The sequence below is a fragment of the Hippopotamus amphibius genome, chromosome 14, assembly GCF_030028045.1.
Source record: "Hippopotamus amphibius kiboko isolate mHipAmp2 chromosome 14, mHipAmp2.hap2, whole genome shotgun sequence".
In the NCBI taxonomy this organism is placed as follows: Eukaryota; Metazoa; Chordata; class Mammalia; order Artiodactyla; family Hippopotamidae; genus Hippopotamus; species Hippopotamus amphibius.
The window spans coordinates 64,790,588-64,814,828 of NC_080199.1; the positions used below are offsets into that span (position 1 = coordinate 64,790,588).

General features: G+C 40.2%; 1 protein-coding gene across 2 annotated transcripts in view; it reads right to left on the minus strand.

Annotated features, from left to right (window-relative positions):
- NEK5 (NIMA related kinase 5) overlaps window positions 1-24,241 on the minus strand; it is a 65,292-nt gene that overhangs the window by 40,068 nt on the left and 983 nt on the right. The window contains exons 1-7 of one of the 2 annotated variants that reach the window (XM_057707581.1): window positions 23,189-23,254; window positions 21,115-21,253; window positions 13,503-13,599; window positions 3,837-3,934; window positions 2,077-2,160; window positions 1,921-1,991; window positions 766-852 (exon numbers count right to left, since the gene is read on the minus strand). In XM_057707581.1, coding sequence (XP_057563564.1) covers window positions 766-852; window positions 1,921-1,991; window positions 2,077-2,160; window positions 3,837-3,934; window positions 13,503-13,599; window positions 21,115-21,231 — 554 coding nt within the window. In that variant the 5' untranslated portion in view covers window positions 21,232-21,253; window positions 23,189-23,254. Of the gene's footprint in view, window positions 1-765; window positions 853-1,920; window positions 1,992-2,076; window positions 2,161-3,836; window positions 3,935-13,502; window positions 13,600-21,114; window positions 21,254-23,188; window positions 23,255-24,241 lie in introns of those variants that run through there. The other variant, XM_057707580.1, reaches the window with a different exon arrangement.

Genomic DNA, 24,241 nt, shown 5'->3' on the forward strand with positions numbered 1-24,241 from the left:
ATCCAACACTGCCTTTGTTGCAGGTAGGGGAACTGAGGCCCGCAGAGATGGACTGACTTGGTCAAGTTGCTGACCAAGCCAAGATTAGGATTCCTGGCTCCTAAACCAGTGCTCTGTCTTCTACCTGCCCCATCTACAACATTTTCCTGCAATAGGCTAAACAGTGCTTAGAAAACACGAGAATCAAATGCAAAGATGGATATCACAGTGACTGCAGTTTTCAATGTTATTCTTCCTATCACTTGCATCTTCAAATGAAGAGAAATATCGTTTTTCTAAATAAGTTCAAAAGCTTCAGAGAGCACTGAAATGGTCAGAGACAGTCACTGGGATTCTCGTTTCACAGGTGAAGAAAATGAAATTACAAAAGCACATAAGAAAGAATCCATTGGGGACCTCCCTGGTGGTGTAGTGGTTAAGAATCCACCTGTCAGTGCAAGGGACATGGGTTCGATCCCTGGTCCAGGAATATCCCACATGCCACAGAGCTAAGCCCGTACACCACAACTACTGAGCCCAAGTGCCACAACTACTGAAGGCCGCGCACCTAGAGCCTGAGCTCCCCTGCAACAGAAGCCACCGCAATGAGAAGCCCGCACACCATGATGAAGGGTAGCCCCTGCTCACCACAACTAGAGAAAACCCGAGCGCAGCAATGAAGACCCACTACAGCCAAAAATAAGTAAATAAATAAATAAATGTATTAAAAAAAAAAGAATCCATCAGATTTTACTGTGACTTTCAAACCAAAAGTCAGCAACTCACGTTTTATTATTGTAGGGTTTATTCTGACAGATCTCTGGGGACAAGTAGTAAGGGGTTCCAACACAAGTTCTAGCAAGTTCCATGGTACTAGCAAAATTAAATAATAAAATAACACAATGTATTATTGAAGTAAGAAAAGGCTTAAGACATACACATACATGCAAGAAAAAAGTATAAAAACAGACACACAAAATGTGATGTATTCACATACTAAAATAAAGCAAAACATTGTATATTAATAATATAGTAATAAAATTTATTGATTTTTAAGCTTATAATTCACCTCCCCAAAATCTGCACATTAAAAAAAAATTTATGGCTTAAAGATTGCATGAAGAGGTACCATCATTATATTGCAAAACTCTCACATGTAAAGACTTCCCTCTTTCCAATAACTAAAGTAATGGAATCTCATGATTTAAAATTTTGAAAACATGAAAGTGAATGAAGAAGAAAAAATTGCTCAGAATCTTACCACCCCAAAACAATAGTGTTAAAATTCTGATATATTTCCCTCTTGTCTTTTTTCCATGTATATTTTCCACATAGCTGTGATCATAGTGTATTTGAAATTCAGATTTCCTTTTTTTTAATTTAATAGAACAAAATTTATTCTTGCATTATGAAGAAGTCTTCAAAATCATAAATGTTAGGGCTATATAATATTCAGGTACATGGCTGTACCAAGTTTTATAAAATTTAACCATTTCCCAATTATTAGGCTTTTAAATTATTCCAAACTTCACATTATTTCCTTAGAATAAAGTCTCAGAAATAGAACATTTAAAAATCTCTTGGTGTTTAGCATCACCAAACTGTCTTCCAAAACAGTTGTGTCAATATTCTCCTCCCAGCATGTGTGAGTTTGCCTGTTTCACAAACTGCTCACTAGCTTTATACACATTTCAGTCATATCTCATTTGATCAGTTTATATCACACTATACAATATTGCCACCATTCCTCTGTTACACCAAGATTTATCTTGCAAATTTTAATCTCAAAGTACCATCTGAATGCTTTAATACACTCATATAAACAATTACCTAAAATTCTTGGGAAACCAAGCTCTTAATATCTTCTTAATTCATGATACCTAAAAATACATATTTTGGCTGTTACAAACAGAAAGAAAAATGTTTTTAAAAGGTACTTACTTGTTCAGGACTCTTGCAATACCAAAGTCCCCAAGCTTTGCAACCATTCCATTCTTGCTAAGAAAAATGTTCTGTAAGTGGAGAAAATGCTTGTTGGAGATATTTCAAGAAAATGAAAGATCTGTCCTGCCTTGATTTTTGTCTCTGAGCTGTTACCTGTGTTTTTATGTCCCTGTGTAAGATCTTCCTGTCATGAATATGTTTCAGTCCTAGAGAAATCTGTACAAACCAACTCAGAATCTGTAGAGGGAACATAAAACAAAACCGGTGAGGAGTCTGGTGATCGTTGAAACTTCTTCAAGGTAACGTGCAAGAAGAGAGAAATAACATATTTGTGTGTGTGGTAGATGAATGAAGCTAATAGATATACCACCTTATCATACTATTTGCTTTTTATAGCTGGACAAATGGAGGTATGAAAAGGCAATCCAAATGTGTTGGTATGAAAAGGAACACCGCACACAGAAAATGGTAAACAGAAGCAAGGAAGAGATGGAGGCAAGATGTGATTTTCTTTTTTCTTAACATTGGGTTGCTAACTACATCAGGATAGCAGACAAGCAGCTCTGTTTCCTGATAACCCTGGTGCCACTGCTTTTTCCTTTTCAGTGGAAGAGGGTGTCAAGGGCAAAGAGAGAAAGAGGAAGAAACTGAGAATCTGATGTGGTTATTAAAAATTTTAATGAACTACCAATATACATGCATATAATATAAAACTAAGAAATATTTTACTTTTAAACTTCTAAAGCTAAATTTTATTTTTTAGCTATGAGTTTATCTTAACTGGCCATGAGCCTCTTAATTACACTGTGTTCTATGCCTATAGAGACTTATTTAAACGATTCTAAAATTTCAGTGATTCTTTATCTGCCACATATTACAGAGAGAATAAAACAATAGGAAAAAAAGCTATATTCCAGATTCTAAGATTCAGTTATAATTTGGTTCTTTCCCAGCAGCAGTAAATGCAATTCAAAATTGTGTAGAGAAAAGTATTTTTATTAAATGTGGCAAAATAATACCTAGATAGGAAGAAAGGAGGGTTTCTACAAATATAGAATTTAATATATAATGTAAATGAGCAGAGGAAGAATGCTTGACTAAATTTACAGAGGTTAGAGATACTGATTCTTTCATCATTCATATATTCACAACATTCAATTTTAACTCTAGGAGAAAATTATTTGGGCCTGATGCTCTTAAAAGCTACAAGAGAACAAAGAAACAAATGGCCTAAAGAAAGAGGTGGGCCACTCCTGTGCCCTGTTTGAGGCCATGGCCTTTCCCACCAATCATACAGGCCTTGAGTCCAATTCGTCCCCCTCCACACACACCTGTCCCCTTCATGAGGACAACTCCCAAGAGGGTATCAGAGGAAACTCAGAGTATAGAAGAAACATGTTTGTGCAAAGAAAAAATGAGAATTGAGGCCATTATTCTTCACCTTTTCTCTCCTCTCTCTTAATATCCAATGAAATTAAATAGCCATTGCTAAGAAAGGCTTCAATCCTTCCTAGTAAAGTGGGATAGCTATTTTAAAACAGAGTACCCAATCATAAAAGGAAGAAGAGTGAAGCTATAAATACATCACATTTTAAATGGCTAAGGAACATCCACATTCACTTTTTTCCCCCCGCCCACCGTGAAGATTTATCTCAGGGTCATCCTACATGAGATTGTCCAAAAATAAGACACTGTCCTCTCTCAAGCAAAGTTCACTTTCAAAAAGAGATTAGATTTAAGTTCAATTGCAAATATGTTCTAGGCTAGATCTATCAAGAATACTGATCCATTATTTTATAGTTTGAATTTCTCTTCCACAAACCATGCTTCATATAAACACAGTCTGTTACTTATGACATTATACATTTAATCCACCCAATATAAATTAAGAGGCAAATTAGAAGAGTTTTTACCTGATCTTCACTAAATAACACTCCGCGTTGTCTTTTGATCCTTTTCATGAGATCCCCTCCATCACAATACTCCATCACAATAAACAGCCTGTTGTTCTCTATAAGAAAAGGCATCATTCGGTGCTGGATGGGTTTCAAATATTTACTAATTATTTGCCTTTAAGTTCAAGGAAATGGAGAATATAACAGAAAAATGCAGTACATAAGAGTTTAAAACTCTGGCTGTAGGATCAAGATGGACTGGGCTCTGATCCCACTTCACCACTTAAATGTCTTAGCCCTGTGACTCTGAGCAAGTTATTTTAATTTCTCTGCACCTCATTATCTCATCTGTAAGATGGAGATAATAGTATAGAAGCTCCTCTTGGGATTGTTGCCTTTCCTCATTTAATCTCTTCAATGAGTTAATCCATGTCACATATTTAAAACAATACCTGCCCATAATGAGAGTTCAATGAATGTGAGCAATTATTATGAATATATTCATGCTGGAGATTGGAAATCTGCTATAAAACAGCAGCTGTGAATCTTTTTCAACACCTCAGGAAGAATTAATACACCCTTGAATTTGGGCATAAACTTTTATTTATATGGGGTTTATTCAACCGTGTTGTTGAGTACAGTAGACACTCTTCTAACTGACCTCTGCCTGACCTACTCACGAGATTGATGGGCTCTCTCCATGACCGATGCCCGCTCAAGGTTACCCTGGTGGCTACTGGACTCATCTCTGCCCAGGTACGTCTGCTCCCACTGATTCTTACCAAGATCACTGTGTTCATTCCCAAATCTGTTTATGTGATTATACTTGCTATTGTAATTATTATACAAATTGATGAAAGATGAATGGGAAAAGGAAGATGTGGCTGTTTCTACAAAAACTACATATAAAACTGAGTAGCTAAAAAAAAAAAAGTCTTTGACCTAAATGTTGGGTGGAACAAGAGGAAAATAACAGGGAAGCTTTCAAAGGATTGTACACAGAGAGTATCTGTAAACTCTGACTCCACTCTAAAGAAAAGAAATCGGAAATTATAAATTGGGGATGGGGGAGCCTGTGTAAGAAAGAATATTCTGAACTCCAATCAGTGGACTCGTAATCAGAGAAAAAGCCTTGGTTTTATATCAAAAGTTTGGCAAATGATTGCGTATTTATAGATTAAAATAAGTTTGTATGCACGGGGGGGAAGGGGAAGGTGGGATGAACTGAGAGAGTAGCATTGACGTATGTACCCTACCACGTGTAAAATAGATAGCTAGTGAGACACTGCGATATAGCACAGGGAGCCCAGCATGGTGCCCTGTGAGGACCTAGAGGGGTGGGATGGGGAGAGTGGAAGGGAGGCTCATGAGGGAGGGGATATAGGTACACATATAGCTGATTCATTTTGTTGTATAGCAGAAACTAACACCACATTGTAAAGCAATTATAATCCAATAAAGATATTTTTTAAAGGTTTGTATGATTTCCTGCTTACTCGGCTTTCTTCTTCAACCATCTTCAACAGCTACCATCTGTGTTCTTGTTAGAATAAGGGCTTCTCCTAACTAGCCTGTTTCTCCCACTAGTTTGTGGGTTCCCTGAAGACGGACTCCACACTTGGTTCTTTCGTCTTCCCTGTACCTGGCACATGGAAGGGGCTTCACAAAGGTTTGTTGAGTGGTTTCATAAAAACATCTAAGGAACCCAAAATGATCGCACAAAATCAGGGTTATCAGCAAGTGTTAATTTTTCCAGTATTTTGCCCTGTAATTATTAAGTATCCATTAAAGGTTGGAATCTCTTGCCAAATATCTATCATTTGCTACCTCTTTCTTTCAAGTAGCTTAAGCCAACTTTTTTTTTGGCACACGGGCTTAGTTGTTCCACGGCATGTGGGATCTTCCTGGAGTTGGGATCGAACCTGTGACCTCTGCATTGGCAGGCAGATTCTTAACCACTGCACCATTTAGGAAGCCCAACTTAAGCCAACTTTAAAGGGGCTATCAGCAACCTGACAGCAACTGCCCTCGGTTGCTTCCAATTCACAAACTGAGCCCTTCTTTCACAGAACCCTTCCATTGGTCCTCCTCCCCTCTTAAAGGGACAGAGTCACTCACTCATCAACAAACTTTTATTGAAGACATGCTAAGGAAAGCTGTGCTAGGAATAAAAAGCAAATAAACTATCCTTCCTGAATAAGGAGGTGACGGGGCATCAGTCAATATATGTGAGAAGAGCTACGATAGAAGTCTGCACACACTCGGGCAGAGAGAACAAGAGGCCATGTAGAAAAGACTGGAGTGTCCAGGAAGGGCTTTGTTTTTTGTTTTTGTTTGTTTCGTTGAGTTTAAAAAAAATTTTTATTGGAGTATAGTTGATTTACAACGTTATGTTAGTTTCAGGTGTACAGCAAACTGAATCAGTTATACATATATATATATATCTACTCTTTTTTAGATTCTTTTCCCATATAGGCCATTATGGAGTACTGAGTAGAGTTCCCTTTGCTACACAGAAGGTCCTTATTAGTTATCTATTTTATATAGCAGTGTGTATATGTCAATCCCAATCTCCCAATTTATCTCTCCCCTTCTTTCCCCCCAGTAACCATGTTTGTTTTCTACATCTGTGACTCTATTTCTGTTTTGTAAATAAGTTCATTTATATCATTATTTTAGATTCCACATATAAGCAATATCATATGATATTTGTCTTTTTCTGTCTGACTTCACTTAGTATGATAATCTCTAGGTCCATCCATGTTGCTGCAAATGGCATTATTTCATTCTTTTTTATGGCTGAGTAATATTCCATTGTATATATGTACCATATCTTCTTTATCCATTCCTTTGTCGATGGACATTTAGGTTGCTTCCATGTCCTGGTTACTGTAAATAGTGCTACAATTAACAGTGGGGTGCATATATCTTTTTGAATTTTAGTCTTCTTGGATATATGCCCAGGAGTGGGATTGCTGGATCATATGGTAGCTCTATTTTTAGTTTTTTAAGGACTCCCCATACTGTTCTCCATAGTGGCTGTACCAATGTACATTCCCACCAACAGTGTAGGAGGGTTCCCTTTTCTCCACACCCTCTCCAGCATTTATTGCTTGTAAATTTTTTGATGATGGCCATTCTTATCAGTGTGAGGTGATATCTCATTGTAGTTTTGATTTGCATTTCTCTAATAATTAGTGATGTTGAGCAGCTTTTCATGTGCTTTTTGGCCATCTGTATGTCTTCTTCAGAGAAACGTCTATTTAGATCTTCTGCCCACCTTTTTATTGGGTTGTTTGTTTTTTTGATATTGAGCTGCATGTGCTGTTTGTATATTTTGGAGATTAATCCCTTGTTGGTCACTTCATTTGCAAATATTTTCTCCCATTCTGAGGGTTGTCTTTTCGTTTTGTTTATGGTTTCCTTTGCTGTGCAAAAGCTTTTAAATTTAATTAGGTCCCCTTTGTTGATTTTTGTTTTTATTTTCATTACTCTAGGAGGTGGATCAAAAAAGATCTTGCTGTGATTTATGTCAGAGAGTGTTCTGCCTATGTTTTCCTCTGAGTTTTATAGTATCCAGCCTTACATTTAGGTCTTTAATCTTTTTTGAGTTTATTTTTGTGTTAGTGGGTATTCTAAATTCATTCTTTTACATGTCCAGTTTTCCCAAGCACCACTTACTGAAAAGAGTGTCTTTTCTTCATTGTATATTCTTACAGGAAGGTTTTTGAGATGTTTCCTGACACACCCTGATTACCTAGAGATCAGTTACTTTCAGGACTGTATCACTTTTGGAAGAGTTAATACTTGTCTTAGCTCAGTCATTGAAAGGGCTGCCACAGCAATGAAGGGATAACAATTTCAAAACCATGGGGGAACTTGAATAAGGAAACTAAGGAAAAAGGGTTCCATTTTACTTCCCTTCCACTAGCCTCCAACTCACTCGGCCTCACACTGGCTTTCAGTGGAAGAAATTCATTGACTCAGGATTAATCATGACCAAACCATCTTGAAGGAAGTATTAGTGTCGATAAGCATCATTTGGCTCTAAATATGCCTTTTCCCCTCTCTTAGCCACTGTTAATTTCATATTTAATGGGGTTAGAACTGTCTGGAAAGGTCATTTGTGTTCTCAAATTTTCCATCTGTTTAAAAAAATTAAGAACTTTAGGAAGGGGAAAAGCCATAAGAAACAATTCTTGTCTTCACAGAACTTCCAATCACATTGAGGGAAATCAAGAATATACACTAACATTATCACACAGCTTATTACAAATGCCACACAAGTGAAATGGCCAGTAAGAGTTCAGAAGTACTCAGAGCAGAGGTGGGAGAGATCACTTTATTTTTTTAATTTATTTTTATTTTTAATTAACATATGTCAGGTCAGGTGCAGCTTGCAGGATCTTAGTTCCCTGACCAGAGATCAGACCTGCACCCCTTGCTGTAGAAGTGCAGAGTCTTAACCACCGGGCTGCCAGGAAAGTCTCCAAGAGAGAGATCACTTTAGGTTTGGGGTGAGATTTGTGTTTAGTCTCAAGCATGTATAATATTTTAAAATGCAGAAAGGAGAAAAGAGAATAGTCCCAAAAGGAAGGGCACAGCACCCTACAGGGCAAGAGTTTCTGAAACTATAAAGCTCATGGGTCACTGACCTTTCAAAACTATTCAGGGCACTAACTTCAGACTTGCAACCTTTTTTCTTGCCGAATTCTGACATTTAAAGAACAATTACTATAATGAAAATTCATTCTAAAATGGACTTAAAAAAATCAGAATTATGTCTTACAGACATTGGCATCTTCCAGTTGGTGGCTATGGGCCCAGCAGTCTTGATGTCATCACAGCTTCATTATTTTTTTTTTTGGCGGGGGGGAGTGAAGTAGAAAAGGATAGCTTTATTGCTTTGCCAGGCAAAGAGAGAGACACCAGGCTTCTGCCTCGAAAAACTATGTGTCCCTGGCCTCATTAATTTTTAGACCATCTTAACCAATTTAATTTGCTCATATTTCCCTTTTTATGAATGCACAAGAGTAACAGAAAGCAAAACTAGGTTTAAAGAAGTCTAAAAGAGCTCTTTTAATACATATAAAATAAAAATTGCGATCAGCAAGCATAGTGTCATAGTCTAATGGGCAGTATCTTTCCTTTTAATTAGCACTTAATAGTGTATCTTACAACCAATGGCCTCTAGACTTGATGAAATGAGATACCATCCACTATCCCTTATAACAGCATTTTAGCGCCAAATCCAGGAGGGATGCAGACTCAGCATAAAGAATATCTTCTGCTAAACCCCCTTGCTCACTGCACTGCACCCACACAGGCTTCTGGCAGAGTTCTGCCACGGGTGTGAGATGCTGCCCTACTTACCAGCCTGTGACTATGTCACGGATGCTGGCAGAAGACACGAGATTCCCGGGCCGGAGGCTAAGGACTTTATTACGCTTGGCAAAAGCAGTTGTCAGACGTTCATGTGCTCGTTCTGTGTCCCCCAAATCCACAGAGCCTAGATGGACACCTGTGCACGCAGTGGCTACACTACAGGAGGGGAACACTGCACTTGAGGAATCGACTGCTTTTACAGTGAGCAGTACACAAGGCTGCTCTCGGTCAGGGCGTGGCATATCCAGCAAAAACCTGCAGAGATGCTCACGGGCCCACAGCAGATCATCGCCTTTCCCCGAAGCCTCCTGGCTAGTCCTTCAACACATCAGGCCTTCTGCAGCGGCTATTCCTCCTTGCTTGGGAAGCTCTTCTCCAGATGTTAGCAGGACTCTTCAAGTCTTTGCTCAAAGGTCACTTTCACAGCAAGGCCCGTCCTGACCACCCTATTTAAAATCCTTCCCTCCACTCCTGCCTCACCCTCGTTTATTTTCCCACAGTACTTATCACCTTCTAACCTGCATATGCTGTACTTATGAGTTATGTTTGCATTTATTGTCTCTCTCCCCACACTTTAGCCCTGGAATGTAAAGTCCACAGCTGTAGAGCAGGCAGAACTCTCAGATGGGCCTCATGCACACACCCTGTGACCTCTCTCCCCTCGAGCGAGAGCGCAACCTGTAAATATGGGCTATCGCTCCTGTGATTATGTTACATGGCAAAGGGGATTTGCTGACATAAAGTTACTAAACAGCTGACTTTGAGTTAATAGAGAAAGAGATTATACATCTGGGCTTGACCTAATCACAAGAGCCACTTAAACCTGGGCCTGGAAATCAGAAACAGAAGTGAGACATTCCACGCTACAGAGGGCCTATTGAAGGAGTCACATGGCCGGGAAGGGAGGTTGGTCTCTAGAAACAGACAACCATCCCCAGTTAAGAGCCAGCAAGAAAGCAGACACCTCAGTCCTACAATTGCAGTCAATGAAATCTGCCAACAACCTGAATAAGCCTGGAAGAGAACTCTGGGCCTCAGATGAGGTCGCAGACACAGCTGACATCTTGATTTCAACTATGTGAGACCCTGTGCAGAGAATCCAGCTCAGCCCAGCCCTGGGGATCTAGAGGGATTGGGAGAGGATGAGTGGGTGCCTGTTTAAGGTACTAAATTCACGTTCGCTGATTATACAGCAACAGAAAACAGCAGTGCAGAGGTGTGAGCCTCTTTTGGTCACTGATTTGCTCCCGAGACCTAGAGCATGCCTAGCATATTACTGGTACGTGATAAAGAATGTACTGAAGGAATTTAAGTGGAATTAATTTAGCCTTAGGAAAAATCTTACCACATCCTCCTTATTTTTCTCATGTTGCTTCAAACTTATAAAAACTTTTACTTTCTATAGACAAACAATTAATGAACTAGAGCCATGGTTCTTCTGTTCAGAGATGAGCTGTTTGAGGGTAAACAAAGGCTTTTCCCCCACATTCTCTACAGTCAGGTGTTGCAAGAACCTCTGAGGCTTTCAGATAAGAGCAGTGTTTCAGGTCCCAACAAACTGCCAGGCAAACTCAAAGGGATCACAATAGCTCTAGTTTCCCTAAACACAGAGGTGCTCTACTTAAAAAAAGGAAAAGGCCCTCAAAAGAAAGTTTAAGCTTACAACATAAATAAAGTTAGTGAGGGTTATTTATACTGTAAAAAATAACCTCTAATTTTATAATCGTGTCCAGTGTAAACCATCCTCAAATATCCATTTCGCATGGTGTAAAGACATACTCCAGGGACTTCCCTGGTGGTCCAGTAGTCAAGACTCATGCTTCCACTGCAGAGGGCACGAGTTCCATCCCTGGTTGGGGAACTAAGATTCTGCATGCCGTGTGGCCGGAAAGATAATTTAAAAAAAAAAAAAGACATACTCCACTCTCCTAAATGGTCCAGTCCAGGCAATCATTCAACACCCACTATGTGTATGAGCACTGACTACGTGCCAGAGGCCAAGGAACAAGTGGTGAGCAAAAGAATTTGTTACGTTTACTATCTTAAAGGGAGACAAACGTTAGACCCGTTCCTAACAGTGTATATGAATAGACACACACGCTGTACAAAAGTGCTGGCGAGATCAGTAAAGGGGGCTATAACTTGAACCGTGATCTCAGAGAAGGCCTGACAGTGAGCAGGACTTACCAGACAGAGGGAGCCACAGTAATAACCCACAGGAGGAGGAAAAGGAAGACTGTCCTACAGCATCACTGTGACGAATCAATGAACAGGAATGGAGGGCACCTATTCAGCAGCTGCCCCTTAAAAGTTGGGTGTGGGACTTCCCTGGTGGCACAGTGGTTAAGGATCCATCTGCCAATGCAGGGGACATGGGTTCGATCCCTGGTCTGGGAAGATCCCACATGCCACGGAGCAACTAAGCCCGTGTGCCACAACCACTGAGCCCATGTGCTGCAACTACTGAAGCCTGTGTGCTTAGAGCCTGTGCTCTGCAACAAGAGAAACCGCAGTAAAGAGTAGCCCTCGCTTGCCACAACTAGAGAAAGCCTGCGCAGCAACGAAGACCCAATGCAGCCAATAATAAATAAATAAACAAATAAATTTTTTAAAAAGTTGGGTGTGATAGGGAGGGTGAGAGGGAGGCTCAGGAGGGAGGGGAGATGGGGATATATGTATACATATAGCTGATTCACCTTGTACAGCAGAAGCTGACACAACATTGTAGAGCAATTATACTCCAACAAAGATGAAAAAAATAAAATAAAATAAAACCATTTATGCAAAAAAGTTGCTCCATACAACTCAATTCCCTGCTCACATACACTCTCAACTCCAAGAGAGACCTTGGAAGTGTCCCGAGAGCTCTTTGAAAGACCATATCCAGTTTTAATTCGTAAGAAACACAGAAAGCTAGTTTGAAGGCAGTGGTTTTGATTTGTAAGAAACACAGTGCCCTGCACAATGTAAAAGTTGAAAACATAGATTTAAAATTTATATACTGATTTTTATATCCTTGACAGTGCTTGAAGGCATCTAGGTAACATTCCTACTCCATGAACTACTTCCGACCTATTCCATGAATTCAAGCACCCCACCCCTCGCGCCGCTTGCTGCGATGGGGGTGCCCCACGGTGAACTGTGGACACATACAGCCCTGTCACAGCCTTTCAAACACCTGACGTCCTGCGTATGTGTTTATTGTCGGTCTCTTCCCACTATAATGTAAGAGCCACAAGGACAGGAATTTTTACCTATTTTGTTTGTTCACTGCCATATTCCTGGCACCTAGAAAAAATGCATATAGTAAGCACTCGGTAAATATTTGTTAAGTGAATGAATGACCAACGCTCCTTTTATGGTGTTTTTAGTGTTTTGTTTTGTTTTTCTAACCTTTGGAGTCAAGTGATGGATGGAGGCAGAAGAAATGTTGTATTCAGGCACACGGGGAAGGGGAATTGCTTCCTTGATGTTTTTCCCCTCTTTTCTGGCCCTTTGCTTGGCCGTGGTGTGTGGCTGTCTGCTGCCTCTCTGTAAGAGGACTGTACAGCCTCACCCATTGCGCCAGGACGTATAAGGACTCACAGAAGCAGAGTGTACCCCTCCCCCCACCACCGTTCTCCTTGGCTGCAAGGCTGCTCTGCACCCAGAACACGAGCACATGAAGAAAGTAGGAAACACGGCACATCCCACCAGGGCTCCGAGAGTGAGGGCATGGTGGGCTCTGTGTCCTGCTCTTTTCTCTTGTTCAGGAGAACAGCCTGATCCTTATCTGAGCTGCTCCTTCAACCCGGACCCCAAACTTAAAGACCCTGCCTGGGAATTCCCTGACGGTCCAGTGGTTAGGACTTGGCGCTTTCACAGCCGTGGGCCTGGGGTTTGATCACTGGTCGGGGAACTAAGATCCCACAAGCCGTGTGGTGAGGCCAAAAAAAAATTGTTTTTTTAATTAAAAAATTTTAAAAAACCAGCTAATCACAGCCAACATGTAATGTGAGTGAGACACAGATGGTATTCTTGTAGGTCACTGAAATTTCTTACTGCAGCAAAGCTAATACACCCATCATTAACTATTTGAGGGAGAAAGAAGTAAAGACGGGTGGGAAAACTTGAGAAAATTTAGGAAAGCTGTTTACAAAAACTCATCAGAGAAGAAATAAAAATGATGTCTCAAATTACAATTTAAGTAAATGGGAAAATGAGTCCAGTTACAGAGTTTAATTTCTCAGGAACATATCTTATATAGAAGCCTCCATGCCGACACTATTAAAATACTTTAAGAATATGAGAAAGTCAAACCTTGAAATGAACTGAAGAAGGTTACAATGTTGGGATGTTTCATCTTTGCCAGAAGAATGACTTCTTTCTTTGAAGCTTCTTTTTCTTGGATGGGCATCTAAATTATATTAAGAGACAGAGTAGTCTGTGAAGATAATTTGCTTTCAAGAACATGCTTTCTGCTTACTGTCATCGAAAATTCTGCAGGATTTCACTGGCTTTTAATGGCACTTCTGAAACTGATCTCTCAACGGCAGAAAATGACATTTCTAGAATTAGCAGAGTGTCCTATATGTAGTCAGTGGCAATCAGAAACAAGAAAATAAGTATTTCTGCTGAAGTTCTGCTGTATTAAAAGTTTAGTTGGTTTGATGTGCTGTGTTAATTATTTAGTCATGTGGAGGAAAGTTATTTTAATATTTATCTTTCAGCACCAAAAGAATTTGTAAAAAAAAATGCAGTGTTCCAGCAGCAATCACTGCTGAGAAGAAACAAATGAAATCTAAAAAAATTAAATGTCATATATCACATAAATCAGACCAGTAAAGTTTTGTGTTACGATTACTACATTTTTCATTTCAAATAAAATTTGTCTCTCATGATTTCATTTTAGACTTCATGGATTTTCTTTTCTTTTTTAAAAACTAATTAATTTGCCTTTATTATTGCGTTTCCTTCCAGTTTTATTGAGATATAATTGACATACAACACTGTATACATTTAAGGTGTACAGCATAATGACTTGACTCACATACACCATGAAATGATTAGCACAATAAGTTTAGTGAACATTCATCATCTCATATAGACACAAAATTAAAGAAATAGAAAGAACATTTTTTCCTTGTAATGAGAACTCCTAGGATTTACTCTCATAACGACTTTCATATGTAACATCAGCAGTGTTAATTATACGTATCATGTTGTACATGACATCCCTAGTACTTATTTACCTTATAATTGGAAGTTTGTACTTTTTGACCATCTTCCTCCAATTCTCCCTCCCCATGTCACCCACCTCCAGTAATCACAATTCTGATCTTTTTTTCTAGGTTGTTTTTGAAGTAAAATTGACCTACAACACTATGTCAGTTTCCATCACACAACATAGTGACTTAAAGTTTCTATGCATTTCAAAGTGATCACTAGGTCTAGTCACCATGCGTCACCATAGGAAGATGTTACGCAATTACTGACCATGTTCCCCACACTGTATGTTTCATACCCATAATGCATTTATTTTGCAGCTGGAGGTTTGTACCCCTTAACCTGCCTCACCTGTTTCTCTCCTCCCCTCATTCCCTGTTGTATTTTCTTATTATTCTATTAATCATCTATGGACAATATTGTTCAAATGTTTTGGTGCTGTTTGCAGTGACCACACCTCATCTCCACTTTTACTTCCTCATTCTTGACACTTGGTCATTTCTACACTGACTGCTGGCCCAGCTGCCCCACTCTTCTTGCCTCCATGCATCACTGGTCCTCTCCACCATTCCCTCTATAATGATCTTCAACATCTGGCCCACACATAATGTGTGAGTCCCCAAATTTCTCACCCTCATTTAGATGTGAGAATTTTTTTGAAAATCAACATTCTCTTTACGGCCTCCTAGCTATGTATCCTTCAGTAAGTTATTTGTCTTCTAAACTTCAGTAGCTCTCCCCCCTCACAATTTAAGTTGCATAATTGGTACATATGAGTTTCAAAATAAAAATACCTGAATTACACCTACCAGATGGATAGACTTAGCTACTTAACTACTTTATAACTACTATTTTTTTCCCCCAAAGACTATTATGAACAAGATTGAAAGACAAACATAGGTAGATAACTGTACTGTTATACTGAGGTATATACTGGCAATATATGTATGACAAAGATTTTTGTGTTTATAATATATAAGGCGTTCTGGCAAATCAATAAGAAAAAAAGGCAAATATGCCAATAGAAATATGGGAAAATACATGACTAGGCAATTCTCAAAAAATAAAAGAAATTAAAAATAGCTCAGAAACAGAAAAAAATATTCAATCTCACTCAATAATCAAAAGAACAAAGATTAAAACAGAATTTAATGTTAATACCCACAGTTAATGAGAAAGCAGCAAAATGGCACTTATACTTCTGGTATAAGTAAATAAATTGCTAAAATCTTTCTAGGAAAACAATTTTACAATCTCTAATAAGAGACTTTAACATGCTCCTATATTTAATTTACTAATTCTTCTAGAAATTTATCCAAAGAAAATAATCAGAAACGTACCCAAGCGTTCTCATACAAAAGCCTTCATTACAGTGTTTATTAGTTTTTCATTAATAATATACACTTGCGATTTGAAAAAAATATTTTAAGCCAGATAGAAGTGAATAAGATGAAAGTAAAATGTCCCCTTTTCCTCCCCACCCATCCCATGAATTCCTACTCCTTAGGAGTAATTCCTGTTAATTGTTAGACCTTTTTATTTAATGCACATACAAGTAAACATATACACACAGTTTGTTTGAGAAAAATGACTCATTCTACGTGTTACATGTTATTTAATCATAGCAAAAAAACCCCAAACAACATAATTATCTGAAAATAGAAAATAAGTTATTGTACTTTTAATCTAACATCACACTATGCAGCCCTCAAAAATCCAGTGAAGCACTGTGTTATAGCAGAAAGAGCGGGGAGAGAGAGTTAGAAGGATTTGCTGGTCACTGTGCACCATTGAGCAAATTACTTAAACTCACTGAGCCTCAGCCCTTTCCCCTCAACAGTGAGGGTAATGAGATCTTACTTTTAGGGTTGTTGAGAGGATTAAATAGATTAATATATGTAAAACATCTGGGATAACATGATGTACACTAGGCACTCACTATTACTGTAAATATTTAATGTTATCATGTGAGAACATTTTATTATATGAAAACATGGGATGACATGAGAAAATATGCACAATATTCTAAGGGTAAAAAGCTGCTGTAAAAGAGTATATCCACCATGACATTAATCATTCTAATATATTCTAATAACTTATCAGCTACATTTATGCATTACAAATAGCCTGGAGAGAAGTTCACCATAACATTAATAGTGATGAAGAGAGAGGTTATAAGTGATTTTTATTTTCCTCTAAATTGTCTTATTTTTCCCTGCAGTTTTTTCAAAATTTCTTCGGTGAACAGCTTAATTTTTATAATGAAGAAAAGATACAATGCATTTCTGAAGGCAAGAAATAAAAGAATATGTTTTGTTTGATAACAGTAGGATGATGAGAGAAAATATATAGCTTTTTGGTACCTGTAAGAAAATAAGTGATTTAAGTTCTGGAGTCTAGAGTTGGCTTTCTGTAGAGGTGTTGGAGAGCTGAGAAGAAATGTAAATTTCTAGATAAGAAGTAATGAAAAACTACATTAGAGCAGAAAGAAAGAAAGAAGTAATAAATGTTAATACTGTGATGTAGATATTGCTAGGCAAATTTGATAACATAAAGAGATACAAGAGAGTAACAATACCAAGGCCTATTATAAATTCTACTTATTTATGGCATGGAGACTAGGGTAAAAGGATGCAAAAAATCTGTGCTGTATTAGAAATATACAATCAATTTTTTCTTATCTATACTAAAGAATGGGAGAGATGCCAGGAAATGCATTAATATATATTTTCATAGAGGATTCACCTCCCACGTAAATTTTTCTTTACTTAGAATTTAAATGGTTTTATAATTCCTAAGTATGTACCAGCTAAACAACAGAGCTGGAAGACCTGCAAGTATCTATGCATTGAATTATTTATCCAAGAAGGATTTATTGAACCGCTACTGGTGCAAAGCCTTCTTAGCTGCTGTGTGGAATACCAAGATGAAAAAGGCACGGATTCTGCCTGCACAGAACACACAGTTTAATAAAAAGGAGAAGGCACAAAACAAACAGCTAAAGCACAGCAAAGTAGAAAGCAATCAGCACCATAACAGCAGTACGGATAAAAAGCTATGGCGTTTACAGAGCAAGAGAGATTACTTAGAGTGGGAAGGAATCCTGAGGCTCAGCCGTGAGTAAGTGGGATCTTGATACTTGGAGATGGGCAGGCAAAGAACTTGGAAGAAAGAGCCCCTTGGTCGAGCAGAGGCTGGAGTGGGAAGGATTTGTATGTGGAAAAAAAGAAGAGTATGTGAAGGGGAGGTTGAAAATGGAATTTGGGAACAAATCCAAGAGCGGTGTCAAAACTAATCTGAAGAGTGAAATGATATAAAAGCACAAGGCAAAAATTACTCATAATCCCACATTCCACCTAGATAATAACACTCTAGTATGTCCTCCCTGTATGCATGTGAATATATGTGTGGGAATATACATACATCTATAGAGAGATAATACGTATACTTTACAAAGATTGCATCATTCTACACATACCGTCTTTTTAAGTAGCAAAAGTTGTATTTCCCACACATATCATAACTTTTGTCTACAACATGATTTTGACTAACTGCTCAGTTTTTCACAAATTACTTCACCAATCCCCAACTACTGGACATTTAGGTTGTTCGCTGTCTGCACATTTCTGGGTGTTTCCTTGGAATAAAATCCCAAAAGTAGAACTACTGGATCCTAGGATGCATACTTTCTTTTCTTTTCTTTTTCAAGAGGAAGATAGCTTTTTCTGCTTATACAAATAATACAATTCTTAATTTTAAAAACATAACATATGCTGCATATTAAAAATTCTGACAATGCAGAAAGAAATGATAGAGGTGAAATCCCACCAATCAGCAGTAACCACTGTTAATGTTGTGTGTGTGTGTGTGTGTGTGTGTGTGTGTGTGTGTGTAACATTAACAGTACACAGATATATACACATAACTTTTGTGGCCTAATTTTTTCATCTTTACAACATATCTCAGACCTTACTCCTCACCAGTAATACAAACAGGGCATGGATCCTTCTAAGGCTTTGATATGTATTGATAAATTCCCTTCAGGATGATTTACCTTCCTTTCAGCAGAGTAAGAGTGTGCCCACTTCCACCACTTTTATACTCTTTTCAGTCCTTTCCAATTGTATAAGCAAAAGTGGTATAAACCAATAGATTTATTTTACTTTTCTTAGTTTTCTAACAGGTTTGAAATTTGTGTATGATGACTTCTTCAGTTATAATTTTTTTTATCTTTTTAAGATTTATCAAAGGCTAGCACAGGGAATTCCTGGCCTGTCTAGTGGTTAGGACTCTGCTCTCACTGCCAAGGACCTGGGTTTGATCCCTGTTCGAGGAACTAAGATCTTGCAAGCCACATGGATGGAGGGGCCAGGAAAAAAAAAAAAAAGGCTAGCACACTTTAGTCAATACTTGCAAGTATTTTTGGCATTATGCCAGTTTTCTTTCCATTTATTCATGACAGCTCTTTGTCAAAGATGACAATGTATCTAGCCATCTTTTCTTTTATGACTTCTGTCCCAGTGAAAGTTTGGGGGCCTAAAGGGAGAATTCCCAAGATTTTGTTATATGAGAGCTGGAGCCATGAGAAAGGTACTGAAGTGATGCAAGTAACCCAAGGTGCTGATGAAAGGAATGAAACAAATTCAAGGGAGAGAAGGAGTCAATGGAGGAACTTCCCTGGTGGTGCAGTGGTTAAGAATCTGCCTGCCAATGCAGGGGAAATGGGTTCGAGCCCTGGGCCGGGAAGATCCCACATGCCACGGAGCAACTAAGCCCATGCACCACAACTACTGAGCCTGTGCTCTAGAGCCCACGAGCCACAACTACTGAAGCCTGTGCGCCTAGAACCTGTGCACCACAACAAAGAGTAGCCCCCGCTCACCGCAACTAGAGAAAGCCTGTCTGTACGCAGCAATGAAGACCCAACACAGCCAATAAATAAATTAATTTAAAAAAAGAGTGATCTGTTTAGTGGTAAAGACTGAAGTGAGGTAACTGTCAGTAACAGTATAGAGAAAGAAGAGAGTCGGCAAAGGACAGGTGGTCAGGGACATATGGAGGGTGAGGGGACAGAGAGGCCCGGGAATTAGCAGTTGGATAAACAAAAGAGAGTGAGCAGAATGATGTCGTGGAAGGAAGGTCTGATAGGCCACGAAAATAAGAGGACATTAGCAGAAGTATGCCATGCATCCATGGAAAGGGACCTACATTGCTAAATAAAGCATTCTCCCAGACACTGAACATCTACACCTGAGTTTCAATGTAAGTTTGGGAAGTCCTTTTATTTTTTCCCAAATTTTTTTTACTTTTTATTTTTTGGCCACGTGGCATGTGGGATCTTAGTTCCCTGACCAGGGATCAAACCTGCACCCCCTGCTTTAGAAGCACAGAGTGTTAACCACTGGACCTGCAAGGAAGTCCCTATTTTTTCTTTTTCTTTCTTTTTTTTTTTTTTTTTTTTGCCGCACTGCTCGGCTTGTGGGATCTTAGTTCCCCCACTAGGGATTGAACCCTGGCCTCTGCAGTGAAAGCTCAGGGGCCTAACCACTGGACCACCAGGGAATTTTCTATTTCTCAGTTTTAAAAAATTATGGTAAAACATACACAACATAAAATTTATACCATTTAACCATTTTTAAGTGTACAGTTCAGTGGCAATAAGTACATTCACATAGTGCAACTTGATTTGTCCATTTTGCACCCATTTTGTATGGAAGTTTTTCTGCTCCCCTCACTTATAAATCCTCTAGAAGGCAACCAGTGAGACTTGCCTTAAAATGTATTCTAGCCCATAATGGACACTGTTATCCCCATCTATTTGAAACGAACACAACCACTAGAGAGGGTGACATAAACACTGACCAAGGGGAATTTAGCATAAATGATTCCTCCGAAAATAAATATATTCAATTATTCTCCAAAGCCATTAGACTAATAATAACATATGGTTTTCCTCCATTCCTTCAATGCACTCAAATATTTTTGAGCATCTATTATGTGCCGGCATGGTTCTGCGTGCTGGAGGAGACAGACAAGAGATAAGTGCACAGAGTAATTCCAGATCAATACAAATGCTACTAAGAAAATAAACCAGGATGGTGTGATAAGAAGTGACTGAAATCAGGGAGCTACCTTAGCTAGGATGTTTGGGGAAAGTCTGCTTGTGGAGGTGATCTGAATTTGGAGAGACAGTCAGAGGAAGTGTATCACCCTAGGGCAAAACAGAGGAGTCAGAGCAACGAAGGAGGGACTATCTCATAGAAGGGCCTTAAGATATTTTGAAAAAAGATGTTATCACTGTAAGGAGTAGCATAGGAGCCAGGGCGATAACAGCTTTTTTTCTTTTCCTTTTTTTCTTTCTTTCCTTTCCTTTTTTTTTAAAATAAGATCATTGGGGACTTCCCTGGTGGTCCAGTGGTTAAGACTCCCTGCTTCCCCTGCAGGGGAGCATGGGTCTGATTCCTGGTGGGGGAACTAAGATCCAGCATGCTGCACAGTGTGGCCAAAAATATAATTAAATAAAATTTAAAAATGAAAATGAAAATAAGGTCACTGGTTGCTGTTTGGACAAGGGACTTAGAAGACTGAACAAACAAAAGTCGACTTGCACTTGTTAAAAAAAAAGATGTTTCCTTGACAAACTGGATTAAAAGTCAGCTGAATATACCACTGAAAATGAATGAGAATTTTAGCTTCTTCACTTTACCTTTTCAAAATTGATCTCTTTTATAACACAGTGCTCGCTATCTGACTTCCCTTTGGCCAAGTATGCTTTCCCAAAGGCACCTTCTCCAATGGCCTTAATCACGGTATATTTATCCATCGTCTCCAACGCATGGAGTTACCTGAAATGAGAGCATTGAAATCTTATTGCACACTTTTCATAAACACGAACAAAGAAAACTGACCAGTAAAATGTAAGAGGACACATTTTGCTAAAACCTTCCTTCTAATTTCGCCAAGACAGAATCAAACAACTTTCCTTGTGGCCACAGGTAACAACCAAAGTGAGGCAGAGCTTAGCCGGCTCCGGGGTTAGACTTGGGCTGCAGCTGAGCTTTGACAGACTCTAGTGCTGTGGTCTTGGGCAAGTCACTCCACTTCGTAAGACCTCGCTTTCCCGATTTCTAAAATGGAAATAACAACACCTGTTTGTCAAGTTTGTCCTGAGAATGAAAAATATAATATCCCCGTCTTGGCACCTCTGGGAAGCAGGAACGTCCTTCTGCTGGTGCGGTCCAGCCTTTCTCAGTGGGGAGTTACTGCCCCCTAGGGGACATTTTGCAAACTTACGGAGTTTTTCTCTGTTCTCAGAGATGGAGAGGCAGAGCACCACGGCTTTTAGAAGTCATTGGAATCTGAGATACTAAGATTCTGCGATGCTAGGGGACGGTCCCGCACAGTAAAGGATTATTCAGCTGCCTTACAACCTTAAGGTGCGTGGAAAAATCCGTTTATAATTATCTGCGGCTACAACCAAACTATTTTACATCTAAAGGCAAAGCATATTTTGCACAGTTTTAATTAACACTGAATTTTCGAGGAATGCAGCTACATGTAAATCAAGGCTTGGCTGCACCTTGTTCAGAACTTTACCAGGAACTGTTCACCGTTTTGGAAAATCACTTCCCCCACTGGTCTTGCGGCTCCTGGTAGCCCAGACCTAAAAGTTTGCAGCTGTCCTGATAAGGACTCCCTGCTACTTCACTACTTCTTCGAGTGTAGTAGTACCAAGCATTTACAGACTGAAATATAGACTTTATAATAAAGAAAGTCACTGTGCTATTTAGATTTGTCTGATAAGATTCGGGATGGCAGGAGGCTGTGTAGGCCAGAGGGTACTAGGGCCCCACCCAAGACCTACCCAGTCAGACTCTCCAGTGAAAAGGTCTAACATTCCCTTTGGCGCTTAAGTTCCTTTGATTTGGGTTTGTCACCCTCAGCCCAGGGTCCTGACTTCCCGAGACGGGAAGGGTAAATTCCCCGGAGTTAGTAAACGGTGTGGTCCCTTCCCCTCTACTATTTCTTTGGAAACACGGCGCTTGTAACACAGGTACACCCTCAATAGCCCATGGGCAAAAAACGGGCCAGTAATTCCCAGTGGGGTTGTTTCTGAACGGTCTTCGGGGGGTCCTGGCGGCCCAGCACTTGCCTCCGACCACCTCCCATCATTCTGAAAGCTATGTGGCCGCGGCCGGGCGGCCCTCGGCCAGCCGCCAGCCTCCGGGACTTTGGGTAAACTGCCCCATTGCATTTCCTCATTATATGCAATACTACAGGTAGGGCACCATGCTGATTTTTAAAAACTGAGCGAGCAGGCAGGTTATGTCTTTGAGTAATTTGTGTCAGTGCAGGAAGCGGGGGCGATTAGGTGGGATGGGGCCGGGAGCCAGCTCCGCAGCCAGGGAAGGCTGGGGACACCAGAGGGCCCGGTTTTGAGGCAGGCGCCTGCGGAATCGGAGCTCGAGGGCACCGGGAACTGAGGGAGCCCGACGCTCCTCCCAGGTGGCAGCAGCGGGTGGAAGCCCCTAAGTTTTGGAGAAAATCCTCCTCCCTTAGGAACACTCCGGGAGGCGGCCGGCGGGAGCGCGGCAGGACTCCCACGAGGGCCAGGCGCGGGGTGCGCCGCGCGTTGCCATGGAGACCGACGCGGCGCGGGACCCGAGACAGCTCCTGTGCAGTTCGCGTCTTCCCGGGAGGGGGCTCTACCCTTTCCCCGGGGCTCCCGGAGCCCTGGGGGCAGCTCCGGGTTTGGACTGAGAGCCCCGCCCGCAGCATACCTGCTCCGCCGGCGCCGCGGGGCGAGAGAAGCGTCCCGGGTGGGTCCGGGTTCCCCGGGCCTCCGAGCCTCCCGGCGGCCGGGGAGGAGCCGCACGAGGAAAGGCGGGCGGGGCGCGGGGCCCGAGCGGCGAGAGGGCCGGTCCACACAGTCCAACCCGGAAGAGGGGTGGGGGCCGGCCGGGGAGTTTGGGGGCCTGGCCGCGTCACCTCCGTGACCTTAGGTCGCGACTCCTGGGCTAACACGCGACAAGCATTCCGCTCCCCTTTTTTGTGTACCAGAGGCTTTGCATATATTATCTTTACTCTTTGCAACAACCGAGCCAGGTAGTAGCTGCCCAGTTTTACAACTGAGCTGGACTGAGACAGGAAGAGCTTCTCCTGCAAGGTCTCAAAAACCGTCAAGAGATGGAGACTGGAATGGAGCCCTGCTCTTTTGGCCACAGCTAGCGGCCTCCTATGGGGTCCTCTTACAAAACTGGCTGCTACCCAGTGGCCTGCAAACACGCTCTCTCACCATCTCCCCATCGCCCCCCCACCCATTCCTCGTTCCCACTGCACATCAAGCTGCCGTCTGAAACGTTTCATTACATGTTTAAGTAGCTGAAAGGATGTAATTTCCAGCAATTATAAATACTGACATAAGTAAAACATAACCAATGGAATCTAAATACCACGGCAATTTAAAACACACCATCATCTACTTAAAAAAAAAAGTAATCTCTCCTTTAAGAATGTGAAAGTTTACATCATTCCTTTCTCTCCTTGAACTCCTATCTCCATTCATAATGTTTTTCATGACTCAAAAATCCTTACTGATCACCCTATCATATAAATGGAAATGAATTTCTATTTGTTAATCATAGGCTTCTAAAAATTCATTAAAATTAGTAGTACACAATTGATCTAAATAAATCATGAACTGATATTAAATATAAAAACTAAAATTGTATTGGAAATTCATCTCTTAAAGAGCTGAATGGGCTTTCCTCTTCCTCCCCCCCAGTTAGCTCAATTAGTATCCACAGATGAACGCTAACTTTTTGCTGGAAGAG